Below are 19,588 nucleotides of genomic sequence, written 5' to 3' on the forward strand. Positions count from 1 at the left end.
TAACACCTTGATTTATTTTCCTGCTATTCTTTTTTATATATGTTGGTGTGTTTAGGATTATTGTCCTGGTGAGTGATCCAGTTTAGTTCAAGCTTTAGCTGTTGTACCTCAGATAGGATTCTAGAACACCTTCACTTCACTGACTGCAAGGTGCCCAGGTCACTGTAGATGCAAAATAATCACCACACTTCCAACTCCATGCTTCATAGCTGATATTAGGTGTTTGCACAGATGTATTTGGATTTTTGCCAAATGGGCCACTGTTTGTCTCCACTTTATAATAATTCAAATTCAAATTCAAATTCAAATTTTATTTGTCACGTACACAGTCATACACAGTACGATATGTAGTGAAATGCTTGGACAACTGCTCGTGACCTAAAGAAAACAAAAAAGGAAAGGCTATGAATAAGATAGGAAATAAATATGAAAAATTAAAAAGGGTAAATTTAACTAGGAAGGAATAAAATATAAATTAAGGTTAAAAATGAAATAACTGTACAACACAAATTAGAATGAAGGGTAAATTTAACTGGGAAGAATAAGATAAAATATATAAATTAAAGTTGAAAATAAAATAACTGTACAACAAAATACACAATACACAATATAGAACTATATAAGAATGTATGAAGAAATCTAAATATAAATAAATATATACACAATAACAGCAGCTGTACAAGTATTAACTGGAAATGAAGAATATAGTGACCAGTGTTGTGCAAAAACAAAGTCCAGAAAGTCCAGTGTGTGTGTAAGAACTGTATGTGTGGGTCAGTACTGTGTGGTGGTGTGATTGAGAGACCGTATCACCTGCGGGAAGAAGCTCCTCCTCAGTCTCTCTGTGTTGGTCTTCAGGGAGCGGAATCGCTTTCCTGACCTCAACAGAGAGAACAGTCTGTTGTTGGGATGGCTGAGGTCCTTCACGATCTTCCTGGCCTTGGTCCAGCACCGCCTGCTGTAGATTGAGTGCAGGTCAGGGAGCTCGGAGCGGATGGTGCGCTCATCTGACCGCACAACCCTCTGTAGAGCTCGTCTGTCCTGCATGGTGCTGTTCCCGAACCAGGTTAAGATGTTTCCCGCCAGGATGCTCTCTATGGTGCACGAGTAAAAGTTCCTGAGCACCTTGGAGGGCAGTTGGAAGTCTCTCAAGCGTCTGAGGTGGTAGAGTAATAATGATGATAATAATAATTCATATATTTTACTTATAGGCTCCTTTAAGATCCTCAACGTCACCTTACAATAACACAAGAACAATAGCAGCAATAAAATATAAACATGGCAAAATAAAATTTAGACATAAGGTAAAAAAACCAAAACAAAAGCATAAAAGCTGAGCAGGTAAAAATGGACTAAGGCAGATCAGGTGTATGCAATTCTAAATAGATGAGCTTTGAGACATGATTTAAAAGTGGTGAGCGAGTTTGTGGTCCGGAGATCTGGTGGAAGTCTCGGGGCAGAACAACTAAAGGCTCTGAGTCCCATGGTAGTCAGGCCAGCAGGTGGAACAGATAGAAGGGAAGCTGAAGAAGAGCGGAGTGTACGATAGGGTGAGTATGTGTGGAGATAAATATGGAGGACCGAGGTTATGAAGCGCTTTGAAAGTGAGAAGCAGGATCTTGGAATTGACACGGTTCAAATGACATTGCCCTTAAAATCCTGTGATTTATAATCATAGCACACTGCCATGTTCTTTTTAGAAAAAAGATGCTTTCTTCTGACTACACTTCAAACAGGTCATACTTGATCAGTCTTTCCCTAATTGCACATGCATAAATGTGTTTATATATATTTCAGAGTGTAGTCCCAGATGTCAAAAGGTAAGGGTTATATTTACCGATTATCAGTTATTCACATACATAGGATTATCAGCTACTTTCTCTTTAATTCCTATAGAAGTAGTAAGGATGTACTTTTTATTTAAACTTATCTTATAATTTTTGTGTGTGTGTGTGTGTGTGTGTGTGTGTGTGTGTGTGTGTAGGCCTCATTTACTGATTAGGCCATTAGTGAGGTTTGAATGTGGACATTAAATATTTCACGTTGGGTAAGCAGCTTGGAGAATGATTGGAATACAATCTTTTTTGTCACTGTTACAAGAACAATGAAACTTATTTAACACAGTAAAAAATAAACTGGTCATGTAGACACACTGACAGACAATATAGTTATGTAGGCACACCATAATTCATTAATGGAGCCACACCAATGAATTATGACACACTCACACACAGAGGTTGGGACACAGGAGGAAGAACATCTACTGATCGGAACGTGGTCAGATCCCTGCCTGCTCCAGTCTGCGTGCCAACTATACCTGGGTACCCAAAGTCACTCCAGATGTGTGTGAATGTGTGTGAATGAAAGGAAGCTCTTGCATTAATGTGAATGTAAATGGGCCCTTTGTTGTGCTAAAGTAGAGAAGAAAAGCGCTTTATGAGACCCAGTTCATTTACCATATACACACCCAAAAGAGCATGAAGTCCAGCCCTCATTGTAAAACTAATCATTACACCACGAGTTCTCTTATGCACACAAACACATTTAGTGTGTCATCATCATAGCCTTTAAATTGAGTAATTAGGCCATAAAAGTCAAACCCACAGTGTGCTGTAAGCTTCAGTGCAGGATCGTCAGCAGCGTTAGGTCTCATGACTTGAGGCATTAGGTCTTACGTAAAGAGGCCTATTCTTAAATGCATCCATAATAAAGTAATCCCTCTTTCTTGCCATTATGTTCATTATTCTGGTGTGTCCAATGGTGTTGGTTAAAGAAATCTGGCATGTTGTTACTCACATTTACTTTCCTTCCTTATAGGCAGAATCTGACCAAAAAGACATGAAACGTGCAATCTTTTCCAAATGTTTACAGTATAAAGTGTTCACATAAGTCATAAGAATAGTTTTATTGCACTTCTAAAACAGCTGCGTTGTTAGCTAACACAACTGTGATATTAAAAAGAGGACTTCATGAAAAAATGTGTTGGATCTAAATCAACACACAACACGTGTTAAACCACTGACCAATCCAGTCCTTCATAAACTGTTTATGCTGAGTCTGAGTCTGCAGAGGGTCCCAGTGATGTGGAAGACATCATGCCTCGTCCCTGTACCAAAGACGCCACGTCCCAGTGGCCCCCAGGATTACAGGCACAGGCACTGACCTCCCACATCATGAAAACCCTGGAAAGGCTCATCCTGGACCAGCTGCGACCCATAGTAAGACCACACCTGGATCCCCTTCAGTTCGCTTATCAGCCTCGTCTCGGAACTGAGGACGCCATCATCTACCTGCTCAATCGTGTCTACACCCATCTGGACCAGCCGGCGAGCACTGTGAGGGTCATGTTTTTTGACTTTTCCAGTGCTTTCAACACCATCAGGCCGACCCTCCTGGGTGATAAGTTAGCAGCGATGCAGGTGGATGCTTCTCTGGTGTCCTGGATTGTTGATTACCTGACAGGAAGACCACAATATGTACGTCTCCCACAGTGTGTGTCTGACAAGGTGATCAGCAACACAGGGGCACCACAGGAGACTGTCCTCTCCCCCTTCCTCTTCACCCTCTACACCACAGACTTCAGCCACTGCACAGAGACCTGCCATCTTCAGAAGTTTTCTGATGACTCTGCGGTGGTTGGATGCATCAGCAGGGATGATGAGACAGAGTACCGGGCTGTGGTCGACTCCTTTGTCACGTGGTGTGAGCAGAATCATCTGCAGCTCAACGTGGCAAAGACCAAGGAACTGATCGTGGACTTCAGGAAGACCAGGAAACACTTGACCCCTGTTTCAATCCAGGGGGTCAGTGTTGACATTGTGGAGGACTATAAATACCTTGGAGTACACATTGACAATAAACTGGACTGGGCTAAAAACACCACAGCACTTTACAGGAAGGGCCAGAGTCGTCTCTATTTTTTGAGGCGACTGAGGTCCTTCAACATCTGCCAGAAAATGCTGAGGATTTTCTATGAGTCTGTGGTGGCCAGTGCGATCCTCTATGCTGTTGCATGCTGGGGGAGCAGGCTGAGGGTCGCAGATGCCAACAGACTTAATAAACTGATCCGTAAGGCCAGCAATGTTGTGGGGATGGAGCTGGACTCCCTCAAGGTGGTGTCGGAGAGGCGGATGCTGTCCAAGATAAAGACAATGTTGGATAACACCTCCCACCCACTCCATGACATGTTGGTCAGTCACAGGAGCACGTTCAGTGAGAGACTGAGATTACCCATGATGCACCACTGAACGACACAGGAAATCTTTCCTGCCTGTGGCTCCCTGTACAACGCATCCACTTAACACACTGGTTACTGCAACAACTACACGTTTCTTTTCCAGCTATTTATTTATGAGTGACTTATATATGTATGTATATATATGTATATATTGTACTATTCTTAGTTAGCGTATTGTCTGTCTTGTCTTAATGTTGGTTTATAATGGAGCACTGTAACAAAAAATAATTTCCCCCAGGGATCAATAAAGATAGCACGGTGGCACGGTGGTTAGCACTGTTGCCGCACAGCAAGAAGGTCCTGAGTTCAATTCCACCATCAGGCCGGGGTCTTTCTGTGTGGAGTTTGCATGTTCTCTCCGTGTTTGCGTGGGTTCCCTCCGGGTACTCCGGCTTCCTCCCACCATCCAAAGACATGCAGCTTGTGGGGATAGGTTAACTGGATAATCCAAATTGTCACTAGGTGTGAATGTGTGAGTGCGAATGGTTGTCTGTCTGGCTGTCTGTGTGTTGGCCCTGCGACAGACTGGCGACCTGTCCAGGGTGTACCCCGCCTCTCGCCCTATGACAGCTGGGATAGGCTCCAGCGCCCCCCGCGACCCTGAAAAGGATAAGCGGAAGCGAATGAATGGGAAAAAAAAATGGATCAATAAAGTATTCTGATTCTTTCTCTATACTTGCCGACCTGTTGTGTTTAATTTTCATTTTGAAGCTGATGCAGCTTAGGTAGCTCAGGAGGTAGAGCAGGGCATCTACTGATATACTGAAGGTTGGTGGTTTGATTCTTGGCTCCTCCTGGTCTGCATAGAAACTGCAGGAAAACCTCGGTAAACCTGTTTGTCCTTTAACAACAAGGTAATGAATGATGAACACAATCAACTTTCTGGGACACTGAAGTTCTTTTTTATTCCCTTATTTTTACTTGTCTTAGCTGTGAATTGGCCACAGGTGTTTACCTTCAGTGGTTATTTTTCTGAAAACATTTTACTTTTATTCACTACATTTTTAAACAAATAGTTGTACTTTCTACTCGGGTGGGGGTTATTATTTCATGTCACTGCAGGCCTGTAAACATCAAACCCATTTAAGCCTAGATAGTAACACGTGACAGGCAATCCTATTCATGTGTTAATCAGCAGGGGTCACATAGATAGAGATGAAAGAGGTAAAACCATCATCCATAGTCAGGGGTTAACATGTTTTTTTGTTTTTGGTGTTTTTTATTGGGCACTACATCTGAACGAGTGCAGATGTCCTTAAGTTCACAGCTGAGATACTTCACCCCCTAGCTAGCCCTACACAAGAGGATCCTGCATAAAGGGAGTAAAAAAATTTAAATGGCAAGTCATTTCAACTGTAACATTTCTATAAAGAGAGATTTAAAACTTGATCTAATGTAAGTTGTTTATTTGTGAGAGACTGTTGTTCAGTTAAGGACACCATTTGGTGTGAGACATCTTTATCAAACGTTTGTAGTGTGTGCTTCTGTAAAAGAACCATCAGCAACAGTATTGTTAGGGATGAAGGTGCAACGTGTCACCATGTACACTCCTGCTTTTCTGCCATTGTATTTTGCCACGTCAGACTAGTTTGCATTTGCTCTTATACAGTTTTAAGTGCATGGCTAATGAAATTAGCAAACATGTGGTGGTGATATAATAGGCAGATGGTTATATAATGATAGATGTAATTTATCCACTGTGTTCTTTTGTTGGTTTCTATCACATGTCCATATGTGCTTTGGAGGTGTCACGGTCTGCCGGGGCAAGCCGTGTGGAATTGTAGAAAGGGACCAAAAGGCGGCAGCTCTGGTGCAGGTGAGTGTTTATTCACAGAGGTGGGTAAGTACAAACAACGGTGGCGACAAAACATGAAACTGGAAACCTAAACTGGGTAAACTAATAAGACAAACCAGAAACGAGGATGCAGGGAGGTCCGGAGAAATACATACGGGAAGACGCAGGGAGACCGAGGGGAAACAACACAGACGAACCAGCAATTACTATGACAGAAGACACAACTTAAATACACTCAGAGAACACAGGGAGATTACATACAGGTGGGAACACAGCTGGGAGTGATCACGTGACGAGAGTAGGGAAACAAACTGAAACACTCACATAAGACGCAGACCTTCACAATAAAACAGGAAACACATACACGCAATGACATAACACACCAACTTAACACAGGCTGGGGGACACAGACATAGGAACATGAACCATGAAACAGAAGAGTATAAAAACCCAAGGTAACCAAAACCACGGAATACTAATAAACTAAACAAACACGGAGTCGCAGACTCCAGATCATGACAGGACCCCCCCCCCCCCCTCAAAGGCTGGCTCCAGACAGCCCAACAAGAAAAACAGCCAGAAAAAACAGAAAACAACCCGACCAGGGCGGGCGGCGGGGGTCCAGGACGGAGGGCTCGAGGCAAAACAAAACAGGAGCACCAGAAGGCCAAAAGACAAAAAGAAAAACAAAACACGAGACCCAACCCAAGAAAACCAATGAAACGAAACACACCACAGCCCAAGAAAAATGAGTCCAAAACAGAAAAGTTCAGGGGGCCGACAGCACAGGAGGCCAAAACAGTTCAGGGGGCCGGCCAGGGGGCCGACAGCACAGGAGTCCAAACAGTTCAGGGGGCCAACCGTGCGGACGGCAACGGCGGCGACGTGGACACAGTTCGGGGGGCCGACCGTGCGGACGGCAACGGCGGCGACGTGGACACAGTTTGGGGGGCCGGCCGTGCGGAAGGCAACGGCGGCCACTCAGGCGATGGCAGTCCGGGGGCCGGCCGTGCGGAAGGCAACGGCGGCCACTCAGGCGAAGAGGGTCCGGGGGCCGGCCGTGCGGAAGGCAACGGCGGCGACGAGGGAGACGACGGAGCAGTTCAGGGGGCCGACCGCGCGGAAGGCAACGGCGGCGACTCAGGCGATGGCGATCCGGACCAGGCGAAGCACAGGCAGAGGCCGGACCAGGTGAAGCACAGGCAGAGGCCGGACCAGGCGAAGCACAGGCCGGGGCCAGACCAGGCGAAGACGAAGACGAGGATGAAGCCGGACCAGACGAGGACGAAGACTCGGATGAAGCCGGACCAGACGAGGACGAAGGCTCTGAGGCTGGACCAGACGAGGACGAAGGCTCTGAGGCTGGACCAGACGAGGCTGAAGGCTCTGATGAGGCTGGGCCTGGCGAGGCTGAAGGCTCTGATGAGGCTGGGCCTGGCGAGGCTGATGATTTTGATGATGCTGCAGCAGGCGAGGATGATGATGATGTTGCAGCCGGTGAGGATGATGATGATGCTGCAGCAGGCGAGGATGATGATGAAGCTGCAGCAGGTGGCTGAACGGGCCCCTCGGACCCTCCAGCCGACGAGGAAGGCTGCTGGACGGGCTCCTCGGGCCCTCCAGCGGACGAGGCATGAGGCTGGACGGGCTCCTCGGGCCCTCCAGCTGAGACAGGTGGCTGAACGGGCTCGGGCCCCCCAGCGGAGACTGGAGACAAAGGCCGGAGCGGTCCCTTGGACCCTCCAGCGGAAACAGGAAACAAAGGCCAGAGCGGTCCCTCGGACCCTCCAGCAGAAGCCATCACAAAGCCAGCAGGCATGGAGTCCTCTGGCAAACACGAAGGCAACTGGCGATGCACTGAGCACTGGCTCTGCCCAGGCAATGCTGACATGGTGCAGTTCTCAGGTGGCTGCATAAACTTCAGGGGTCCAGAATCAGCCGGGGACTGAGACCTAGCCTCTGGGGAAGCCCTGGAGCGGCAAACTGTGCCAATGGCGGCTGAACCATGAAAAGCACCTTGAGGTGAAATTAGACTTTCTCCCTGCATGGAGTGAATGAGTGAAACCGGTGATACTGGAGCCAGAGCTACGGGTAGCGGGGGCACTGGAGCTACTGGGGCCTGCGCTACAGGCGGCACTGGAGCTACTGGGGCCTGCGCTACAGGCGGCACTGGAGCTACTGGGGCCTGCGCTACAGGCGGCACTGGAGACTGAACTGAGGGCGGCACTGGAGACTGAACTGAGGGGGGCACTGGAGACTGAACTGAAGGGGACACTGGAGACTGAACTGAAGGAGGCACAGGAGACTGAACTGAAGGAGGCACAGGAGACTGAGCTGAAGGAGGCACAGGAGACTGAGCTGAGAGGAGCACTGGCTGCGGGGGAGCTAACTGAGCTGAGAATGGCTGCGGGGGAGCTAACTGAGCTGAGAATGGCTGCGGGAGAGCTAACCGAGCTGAGAATGGCTGCGGGGGAGCTAACCGAGCTGAGAATGGCTGCGGGGGAGCTAACCGAGCTGAGAGTGGCTGCGGGGGAGCTAACCGAGCTGAGAGTGGCTGCGGGGGAGCTAACCCAGATAGCAAGGAAACATTGAAACAATGTTGAATCAATATCAGGCTGTGTCATTGAATCAACGTTGAAGTGTGACGTTGACCTAACGTCACTCTTGCACCCTTTTTTAACGTTGAAACAACGTCAGGTTTTGATGTTGAATCAATGTTGAAACCTGACGTTGATTCAACGTTATATTTTCTAATACTGCTGACATTGAAACAATGTCAGATTCTGATATTGAAACACTGTTGAGCTATGGTGTTGATTTTCCACCTCTTTCGCACAGTTGCTTTTTATTAAAACAACAGTTAAATCATGACTGGAAATCTACCTTTCTTTATAGGTATTTTAACCAATACTAAACTACTGCATGTTTCCATCAGTACTTCAACCACCTAAACACATAATTGTACTTATTCCTTAAATTGGACACCCTTTATAAAAAAAACCCAAATGTCTCACAATGTATCATGTCAATATCCTAAAATAAGAAAGCATTGCATGTGATGTAACAGAGAAAAAAAATAAACAAAAAAAGGTCAATAGGCATGTTTCGTTTGCTAAATACTTTATTAAAAGACAGTTTCCTATTTACGTTTATATGATTCACAGAAGTTTGTAATTTTTTGCATGATGTGCGTCCTGCACCACCCAAACGATCTGGGGCGTATCGGAGCCATTTCTGCACTGCTTGTGCAAAGACAAACTCGGACATAGAGTTTGCCCCTAACTGCTGCGTCAGGCTCCAATCAAGGCAAAGCGTCTCACCTATAGACACATTTTAAGAGATGGAATTAGCGTGTCTCATGTCTTAAATGTGTATGCAAGTGCTTGTATGTTTAATCAACAGGCCGTTGTTATGTATTTAAATCACATCTGACAGCTATTACACTTTATAGTTACAAAGTGTACATAACCTTTATATAATTACCATTGCCTTATTTGCCTCTTGTGATTGAAGAGCTGGCTCTGCATTGTTTAGCTCCTCAGTGTTGTGCAAGGGCAAATCCAGAGGCAGTACCCCAGCATCTACCGATTCATTGCAGCCGGTATTGCGGATGGCTCTGACCTCCTCACGGAGTTCGTTAACAGCTCTCGTCAGGTCTGACAGAAAAAGATAAATTTTTTTTAAGCATTTAAGAATACAGACAACTTGTCAAACGTTTCCTTGTGTCACACACAGATATGTACAAAGACACTAGGCAGTATTTTATTACCTGGTATTTTCACTCGAGGGGCCCGGGGAAACCATTTCTTTGTGGGCTGCTCATCCTCTGAGTCACTATATGTGTACAGGGGATTTGGTCTAAAGAAAAAAAGTTGAAAACGGTCATAAGTAATTACAAATGTGCTTTTGGAATATTTTTTCCTAAAGTTACAGTTTGATTTATAACAACACACACAGGAAACGGAGATGTGCAAGAAGGTACAGTATACAAGGGATTTTTGAAGTGCACAAGTGTACACGGCTTTGCATTTATAAAAAGTTTACAAGCTTCCACTTTTTGGACTATATTATGTGGTGATATTGCAGTATGCAAGCACCACAGATATGTATAAAAGACAAGATCATAAATTCTTAGCAATCAAAGATATGTTTGTGAAATAAAAAAAGTTTTACTTGTGCTTTCTTTTATGACTGGTCTGAGTTTCAGCTTCGGACTGAAGGTCAGACATATCACAGTGTTCACTTAGATATTTCTGAAGACTGCGTTCTGCTTCGTGAAATGTGTCTGGAAGTACAAACACAATGTATGGCCAGACATAAATTAGGACACGAAAAACTTGTTATTGTTACATTTATACAACACCAATCCAGATGATACCCACCGTGGCTTATTAGAAGTCGGACTGGTGCATAGGTGAGCCATGTTGCACCAGGATGAACTCTCCTCTTTACTGCGTCGTGGATCCTGAATGTGTCTCGCAGAGGATATGGAGGCCATGACAATTTCTCCCCATTTATCCATGATCTAGGGACTATTTCTGTACCACCAGTGCTAAACTGCACAATGCACCAGTCTTTCATTTTTATCTTTTTTTTTAATTTGGAGTCCTTTTTTGCCCTGTCTAGGATAAACAGGAAACAGATAATTACAATATATTTCATAGTCACTACAAAACTTGATCTATTGATTGAACTAAATAATAAATAATAGCTTAAAATGTATATAGGCAACCATTACAAGCAAACCCGTATATGTAAGCATTTAAACACTGAAGATAATAAAATTAACAGTATTTTGTCTAAGTCTGCCATTGTAGGAATTCATGGCACCGAGACAAAAACTTGGCGCACAGTGTGGCGTCAAAATAGGCGCACACCTTTGACGCTGCGTTTTCTCCGTCTTCCTCGTCCACACGTAAATGCTAAACGCAGTTTACGTGTGGACAAAAGGTGCAAACGCAAGTTAGGTGAGCGTGCAGCGTAAAGTTAGGTGAGCGTGCAACGTAAAGTTTGAATTGAGTGCGAATCGAAGCGGGTGCTCACCAATCATTAAAAGTAACAAAGTCATTGAACACATTTATACAGTTACCTTTACGTTTATCAATCATATATCACAGATTTACAATTTTTTGTAGTACTATGCTAAAAAGCAACTACAGAGCGAAAGTCTGGGTCAAGCGCCGAGGCGACGGCAAGAACAAAGGAACCCTCGAAGCGTTAAAGCTAGCTTTGTAAGGGAATATAACGGAAAAGTATGAAACGAAAATGTTTTCTTTGTTGATAGACTTTGTTTGCAGTGCAATTTATTTGTTGCCGGACTGTAAGATGAAAGTAGACACAATTTCGGGCTCCCACATTTTATCCGAAACTTTACATTAACAAGTTTGTTTGTTTTTTTTACTGTTATTCAAATGCAACCGTGGAAATAACGAATAGAACAAAAGTCATTCATTCTTACCTTATACTATACTTATACTGGTGCAGGCCAGTGCAGTGCATGAACTGATGCCTTCTCCGGTCAATTCCGCTGAGAGTAAATCTAATGTCCCGCTCTACTGTACAAGACAATGGTTACCTGGAGGGATGTACCAATGTGATAGGGGTGCTGCGGAATAGTCCAAGTGGTAGCAGCTTTAATTTCCCGCTCAACCATAAATCGATGGTTTTTCAACGTGATTGTTGTCACCTTGTCAACTATAAATAGATCAACAATCAACGATGACAGAACAACAGTGAATCAATGTTATTTCAATGTCAGTGTCAGGTTTCATCAGTATTTCAATGTTGTTTCAACATTGAAATGTCAACACAAAACCAATCCTGACGATTCTGATGGTTCAGATGGAAAATCAACATCTGTTCAATGTCTCCTTGCTATCTGGGAACTGAGCTGCCGGTAGCTGCACAGGCGATAAGCAGCTCGCGTTGACATCCGCCACACAAAACGCAGCCCCTGAATGAACAGTCATGCAGTCCGAAAATGAAAAAGAGTCCTCACTCACCACAGCCGGCGATTTAGAAGCCCGAACGTCCGGCTGTGGGGTGGCGCGCTTGCGGCGCGATCGGCGTTTCCTCCCCGCAGACGGCTCCGACGGGCCGGGCAAGATCACATCCGGCGAGTCGGGCAGCGAGGCAGGAGTGGCTGAGAGAAGGTGAGGTGTGTGCCGGAGAAAAGCCTGTATGGTCGGAGGAAGTGAATTTAGTAGCCATGGCAGGCCGGAAAAGAGACGTTGTAGCCGACCTTCCACGGCGCGGTGAAGCTCGTACGGAGGATTCTCCAGCCACAGCCCGAGGAGGATCTCCACATTGTAGCCGATGTCATCCTGGAGCTCCTCGGACGGATCGACTGCCGCTGGGTCCATGGTGGCTGGTTCGTTCTGTCACGGTCTGCCGGGGCAAGCCGTGTGGAATTGTAGAAAGGGACCAAAAGGCGGCAGCTCTGGTGCAGGTGAGTGTTTATTCACAGAGGTGGGTAAGTACAAACAACGGTGGCGACAAAACATGAAACTGGAAACCTAAACTGGGTAAACTAATAAGACAAACCAGAAACGAGGATGCAGGGAGGTCCGGAGATATACATACGGGAAGACGCAGGGAGACCGAGGGGAAACAACACAGACGAACCAGCAATTACTATGACAGAAGACACAACTTAAATACACTCAGAGAACACAGGGAGATTACACACAGGTGGGAACACAGCTGGGAGTGATCACGTGACGAGAGTAGGGAGACAAACTGAAACACTCACATAAGACGCAGACCTTCACAATAAAACAGGAAACACATACACGCAATGACATAACACACCAACTTAACACAGACTGGGGGACACAGACATAGGAACATGAACCATGAAACAGAAGAGTATAAAAACCCAAGGTAACCAAAACCACGGAATACTAATAAACTAAACAAACACGGAGTCGCAGACTCCGGATCGTGACAGGAGGTGGTTGGTTAAACCTAACAGCTGTGTTTCAAAGGGTACAGCACATCGTACAGCCTTGGTGTCCTCCTCAGTATTAACGTGGATATCTTTTTAACCCTGTGGGTTATCACCGTGGTTCTGAAATCCTCTAGCAATGGTTGGAATGAACCCAAGTGGCACAAGCTTCGACCTTAACTGCTGTCTGGGTTGTCGCTGGAATTCTTCCAGCTGATTGTCTGGAGATCTCTGATCAAGACCTGGTCTCCTGGTCTGAGAGGGTGTAAGTTTGTTTGAGCTGGTTGTCAAAGTGCTGCTTTAACCTGCTTATGGAGTGAAGACTGAGTAGATGAGAGATTTATACAATAGAATTGTGGCAGACCACCAGATGGCTCCACTCACACCCAAGTTGAAGGGAAGTGCTGGGGTGGAGATTTTGGCGCTTACTATAGGGCTTCGGAGCGTGATGTCACGGGGGTGGGCGTGGAAAGGATTTTGGCCCGATTCACCATTTTGGGGGTCTAAGCTAGGAGCGATAGCATAGCCATGGTTCGTACTTGCTGTGTGCTCGGCTGCAATGTTCGATGTTATGACCGGCACGGGAATAAGGTTGGATTGTCTTTTTATGCTTTCCCAACCTGGAAGCAACGTGAAGGAGCTCATGTATCGGATGTTACCAAACGAAGGCGTCTAGCCTGGATAGCAGCCGTGAGACGAGCTGATATCAAGTTCTGTTACGTCTCCAGATATCAGCTGGTGTGCTCACGACATTTTCATTCCGGTAAGTTCTAAATATGTTCTTATCACACTTTATAGCTGAATAATATTACCGTTGATGGTCTCGGAAGTTATAGAAATTGCGATCAAACATCGAATGGAGTGACTTTGCAGACATATGTGCTATGTAACGATTCGCTAATTGTTTCGCACAACTGTAGGGAAGCCTGCCTATGAAATGGATCAAACAAATCCAGACTGGGTACCAACGCTACACATGGGGCACTCCGAAATCCGAACATCACATTCAGACCGTCACAGGAGGCGAACACAACGTCAACAAAATAAAGTACTATTTGGAGGTAAACGACAACCGCACCCCCAGCCACAGTCTCTTATTTTAAAAGTTGATCTTAGTCAATTAACACAAACATTTTTGAGTATTCATACGGCCTTAATGTATAAACCATTTAAAAGTTCCCTTGTGTATTTGCACTCTTTTTATTGGACAGGCTTTGACAATGGAGCAGCAGAGTGTGAAGGTGAAGCCTCAGCAGAGTGTGAAGGTGAAGCCTCAGCAGAAGTTACCACAGAAGAGCAGCCAGAGATGGACACCACCGAAGAGCAACACCATAACAACCTTGTTATTTTGGCTGAGGGACAAATTTGTGCTGGACAAGTAGAAGCAGAGGTAACGGGTGCTGATGCAGAAAACATTGATATCAGAGAGAAACAGACAGAAGATCAACAACTGACAAATGATTGTGTGCACTGTGTACAGAGCAGAGCAGAAATAAACCGGCTGCTGGAGGAGAACAGAAAGCTTAAATCAAAGTTGGACAAGACAGAGCTGAATGAAAACTTTTTAAAGGGTGACACGGAAAAAGTGAAATATTACACCGGTTTTACTTGTTTTGCTATTTTTATGTCCGTGCTCGAGAATGTAAAAGCTTTCCTACCAGCATCAAAGAAACTGTCGCATTTCCAAATGCTTTTACTCACACGTATGCGACTTAGACTTGATCTTCCTGTCCAGCATCTTAGTTATCTATTCAACGTCTCCTACAAAACTCTTTCTTCTGTCTTTTCTGATACAATTGACGTGTTGCATGCTCGCTTTGGAATACTTGTACACTGGCCAGAGAGGCACTGTTTGCAAGCAACAATGCCACCACAATTTACGGACACTTTTGGAAATCGTGTAGCCATCATTGTAGACTGTTTTGAAATTCGTACAGAACGACCATCTAATTTAAAGGCTCGTGCTCAAACGTACTCACACTACAAGGGTACACACACCATGAAATATCTGATCGGGATTACTCCACAAGGTGCAATTTCATTCATTTCTAAGGGGTGGGGGGGCCGTGCATCAGATAAACACATCACAGAGCAATGTGGCATACTTAACAAGCTGTTACCAGGGGATGTAGTTTTGGCTGACAGAGGCTTTGACATCAGAGATGCGGTGGGAATGATGTGTGCGGAGGTAAAGATCCCAGCATTTACAAGGGGCTTCTGTCAACTAGATGCCAAGGACATAGAAAATACACGAGCCATTGCACACCTAAGAATCCATGTTGAACGAGTAATTGGCAGTTTGCGCAACAAATTCAAAATGCTACATACTACCATGCCAATCCGTTCTCTTTTTCCATGTGAGGGTGAAGACGTTACCTTCCTTGATAAAATTGTGAGGGTGTGTTGTGTTTTGGTTAACATGTGCCCCAGTGTGGTAGTGAAACCAGGCACACATGAGACTTGTACTTGTTAATTAATAATTGTTTAAAAAAGGAAAACCTTTTTAGTTTTTTGTATGTGTGACTGTATGAACACATTGACATTGCGTTATGTAACCATTTCTGTACCTGTATACTATAAGCGAAAGTTTATCATCACTTTGGACTCTTTGTTTCACTAAAATTACGTTATAATAAAAGCAAGATAACAAATAACTGCTTTGCACTCTTTATTTCACACTTTGACAATTGGTACATGGTAAGTGCTGCACGTTTGGAATCAAGTTATACATATTTCAATGCACTTCTGACAAAAAACTAGACACCAGAAGAAAAAACGTTGTGACCACACGGGGCTGCATTTCGCTTAGAGAAATGTTTTCCTACAAGTTCAGGAAGGCACACCTTCTGAAAGAACTCCTGAGCTTTCTTTAAATGTGATTCCCAGAAGTGCACATCTGGTAAGATGCGTAAAATTGCCATGTCTTTTTGTGTCCATACCACGAGGTCACAGTGCTTTGCGTTGGCCACAAAGACCAGACAAACACACTGCTTTATTGTGTTTTTCAAGTGTGTCTAACACGGGTGACAACTCCTCAAACGTAGCAGAGGGAATCTTTCTTTTTGAAGGACGGCTTCTTCTGCCTTTCACCACAGACGGTCCGTTTATATTTTCATCAAGAGTCTTTTTTTGTGCTGCTGAAGATGTAAAGTCAATGTTATGGCCAACCTCTGGCTGTATCTTGGTTGTGTTCCCCGGCAAAACCCAGTAGGCTGGTTCATCTGTGACTGTCTTTGTGCCACGTATCCTCACTGTTGCCTCCACTTTAAACAGAAGTGCAGCGACATGGGTGCAGGTCTCAGCAACTCCGGCCATACAGGTGCAGTGTGCAGTTTCGACCTTCCCTGTGGTGCTTACAATTACCCATGGTCGTAATGCAGGTTCATTCAATCTTTGGGAGTGCAGTACCTGTAACATGCAAGGACAAGGTTGATGTAAAGACAATAAATGAAATGAGACAGGGAGGACACTGATTGGCGTTAATAATTTGCCCGATTATCAATGTGTTAATTTGCATCTACTATACAATTATGGGCACATAATATGATAACGATATTTTAACAGTTCAATGATAAAGATTTAACATTAATTATGGTGGGGGGTGGAAAATGGCTATGTCACTCGATGCACTCCAGCTGACTTACCTTGGTATGAATGACGACGTACTCAGATTTTGGCGGCTTGAAAATAGCCAAATCTTGCACCCAGCCATTTGTAAATTGGATATGCGCCTCCAGTGACTTGTAATTACGAAACTGGTTCGCAGTGTAAGCACTTACTCCACAAACAAGATAGGTGAAGATATCGGGGTAGGACAGTGGCGGTAAGTCGTCTGGGTCTTTACTCCACTGCCGTATGTCGTATGGGTCCAGATTTGCGATGCACTCTATTTTTTTCAAATACCGCTGCTTCGCCTCTGGACGCAATCGATCTCTATACCGTCCGTTTTCTTTCGAGCTGCTTTTAAGCATGTTTCTTGTCGTAGTCGCCGTTCCAATACAGTGTATTTGTTTGGATCGTAGACCCCGAAAATGGAGCTGCGCTCCCACAATGCATTGCGGCGTGACGTCAACTCCGAAGCCCTATATGTGAAGTTCTGAGAGTCAGTTAATAAAGTTGGAGTGAGACACTGAGACCTCTCCTGTCGTTATTACGTATCTCCACAGAATAACACTTCATTTTCATAGTGTCCTGTGGTTTGGAAGAGGGCATCCTGGGAGCCCTATCCCCATATTTGACTGATGTCCAAAACAACTTCAAAAGGACTAAGGTCGTGTTTAATACTCACCCTAGTTCTTATATGCAAAAACACCAGTGATAGGAATAACGGCGTTATAAGTAAGGGCGTTACTAACGGCGTTACTTTTTTCAGTAAGGAGTAATCTAACTAATTACTATTTATTTATTTATTTATTTATGTATTTGTTTGTTTGTTTGTTTGTTTGTTTGTTTGTTTGTTTGTCCCATTTGGATCTTTTGCCAACAGAATTATTGTCTAAGAAAGATGCTGCCTAAGTGATGCGGATGTGCAGGCAGCTCAGTGCGCACTCGTGGAGCAGATACTCCACATGGAGCGGACATTCCCGGACTCTCTCATTATTGCTCTTGGGGACTTTAACAAAGCCAATCTGAGCCAAGAGCTTCCCAAATACAAGCAGTATATTAAATGCCCGACCAGAGAGGAGAGGACATTGGACCACTGTTACAGAACGATCAGCGGGGCCTATCGTGCGGTGCCCTGCGCTTCACTCTGACTTTCTGACCACGTCATGATCCACCTGATCCCCGCGTACAGACAGAGGCTGAAGCTCTCCAAACCTGTTGTGAGGACTAAAAAACTGTGGAGCAACGAGGCTGTGGAGGAGCTTCGCACGAGTCTACAGACTGGGACACAATGAAGGCTGCTTCTAACAGCTTGGACGAGTTTACGGACACTGTCACCTCCTATATCCACTTCTGCGAGGACAGCATTGTGCCATCACGCACCAGGGTGAGTTATAACAATGACAAACCCTGGTTTACTCCTAAACTCAAAAAGCTGTGGCTGGAAAAGAGAAAGGCGTTCAGAAGCGGAGACAGGGACTGCTACAGAGAGGCCAAGTACAGGTTCACTAAAGAAGTGGATGTTGCTAAACATCAGTACTCTGAGAAGATGCAGCAGCAGATCTCAGAGAATGACTCGGCCTCTGTGTGGAAAGGTTTTAGGAATATCACCAACTACAAGCCTAAAACCCCCCACTCCACTGATGACTTGCTCTTAGCCAACACCCTCAACGACTGTTACTGCCGTTTTGACGAGCCATCAGGCAGCCTTCACACCTCCAACGGCCCCAACAATAGAGACACTTTGGACACTCATTCCCCCACCTCTCCCCCCTCCATAGAGCCATCACCACCTTCAAACTGTTCACCTACAACACCCCCCTCCTCACCCCACACAAAAGAGGATTTCACACCACCTCCTCCCACCACAACTCTTCATATTCATGAAGCAGATGTGAGGAAGCAGTTTAAGAGTCTGAATGCTCGGAAAGCTCCCGGCCCAGACGGTGTGTCTCCTGCCACCCTCAGACACTGCAAACGAGCTGGCCCAGTGTTTTCTGGCATTTTCAACTCCTCACTGCAGGCATGTCATGTGCCTGCCTGCTTCAAGTCCTCCACCATAATCCCTGTCCCCAAGAAACCTAGGATCACTGGACTAAATGACTACAGACCTGTGGCTCTGACATCTGTGGTCATGAAGTCATTTGAGCGCCTGGTTCTCTCCTATCTCAAGACCCTACGGCCCCCCTCCTGGACCCCTTGCAGTTTGCATACAGAGCCAACAGGTCTGTAGATGACGCCATCAACATGGCCCTACACTTCATCCTGCAGCATCTGGACTCCCCAGGAACCTACGCCAGGATCCTGTTTGTGGACTTCAGCTCTGCCTTCAATACCATCCTTCCAGACCATCTCCGAGGCAAGCTTTCCCAGATGAATGTGCCTGATCCCATCTGCCGGTGGATCACTGACTTCCTGACGGACAGGAAACAGCATGTGAGGCTGGGAAAGAATGTCTCGGACTCCCGGACCATCAGCACCGGCTCCCTGAGGGGAGCCGGTGCTGATGGTTCTTTCTCCCCTGCTCTTCTCCCTGTACACCAACTGCTGCACCTCCACCCACCAGTCTGTCAAGCTAATCAAGTTTGCAGATGACACCACCGTTATTGGACTCATCTCGGACGGGGATGAGTCTGCCTACAGGAGGGAGGTTGAACGTCTGGTGTCCTGGTGTAGCCACAACAACCTGGTGCTGAATGCCCAGAAAACAGTGGAGATTATTGTGGACTTCAGGAAGCACACAGCTCCACTCCCCCCCATCATCCTGACTGACACCCCCATCACCTCTGTGGACTCATTCCGCTTCCTGGGTACCACCATCACCCAGGACCTGAAGTGGGAGCCCACCATCACCTCCGTCATTAAGAAAGCCCAGCAGAGGATGTACTTCCTGAGGCAGCTGAAGAAATTCAACCTGCCAACACGGACGATGATGCAATTCTACACCGCAATCATCGAGTCCATCCTCACCTCCTCCATCACCGTGTGGTACGCTGGAGCCACTATC

The 19,588-nt window shown here is 45.6% G+C and overlaps 2 protein-coding genes and 1 long non-coding RNA gene across 3 annotated transcripts in view; 2 read left to right on the plus strand and 1 right to left on the minus strand.

The window, feature by feature from the left end:
* Window positions 1-279: 279 nt before the first annotated feature.
* LOC145424235 (uncharacterized) overlaps window positions 280-19,588 on the plus strand; it is a 208,138-nt gene continuing 188,829 nt past the window's right edge. Inside the window, exon 1 of the long non-coding RNA XR_013905256.1 lies at window positions 280-565. This is a non-coding gene — a long non-coding RNA (uncharacterized LOC145424235). The remainder of the gene's footprint in view (window positions 566-19,588) is intronic.
* Window positions 9,136-10,720, minus strand: LOC145424232 (uncharacterized). Its single transcript, XM_080297361.1, has 4 exons — window positions 10,206-10,720; window positions 9,802-9,890; window positions 9,516-9,688; window positions 9,136-9,352 (listed from the first exon to the last, which is right to left on the minus strand). The coding sequence occupies exons 1-4, from the start codon at window positions 10,259-10,261 to the stop codon at window positions 9,323-9,325; spliced, it is 348 nt and encodes a 115-aa protein (XP_080153487.1). The 5' UTR covers window positions 10,262-10,720; the 3' UTR covers window positions 9,136-9,322.
* LOC113015876 (uncharacterized) lies at window positions 13,413-15,619 on the plus strand. The gene is made up of 2 exons (XM_080297812.1): window positions 13,413-14,039; window positions 14,190-15,619. The coding sequence occupies exons 1-2, from the start codon at window positions 13,916-13,918 to the stop codon at window positions 15,449-15,451; spliced, it is 1,386 nt and encodes a 461-aa protein (XP_080153938.1). The 5' UTR covers window positions 13,413-13,915; the 3' UTR covers window positions 15,452-15,619.

Source organism: Astatotilapia calliptera, chromosome 23 (genome assembly GCF_964374335.1).
Source record: "Astatotilapia calliptera chromosome 23, fAstCal68.1, whole genome shotgun sequence".
NCBI classification, from domain to species: Eukaryota; Metazoa; Chordata; class Actinopteri; order Cichliformes; family Cichlidae; genus Astatotilapia; species Astatotilapia calliptera.

Bases quoted from the DNA above. Each gene is read 5' to 3' on its own strand.
- LOC145424232 (XM_080297361.1), bottom strand. From the start codon at position 10,261: ATGTCTGACCTTCAGTCCGAAGCTGAAACTCAGACCAGTCATAAAAGA. The intron at 9,891-10,205 runs GTAAAACTTTTT...TTTTTTCTTTAG, and splicing joins AGTCATAAAAGAAAGCACAA to ACCAAATCCCCTGTACACAT. The intron at 9,689-9,801 runs GTAATAAAATAC...TTTTTCTGTCAG, and splicing joins CCCTCGAGTGAAAATACCAG to ACCTGACGAGAGCTGTTAAC.
- LOC113015876 (XM_080297812.1), top strand. From the start codon at position 13,916: ATGGATCAAACAAATCCAGACTGGGTACCAACGCTACACATGGGGCAC. The intron at 14,040-14,189 runs GTAAACGACAAC...TTTATTGGACAG, and splicing joins AAATAAAGTACTATTTGGAG to GCTTTGACAATGGAGCAGCA.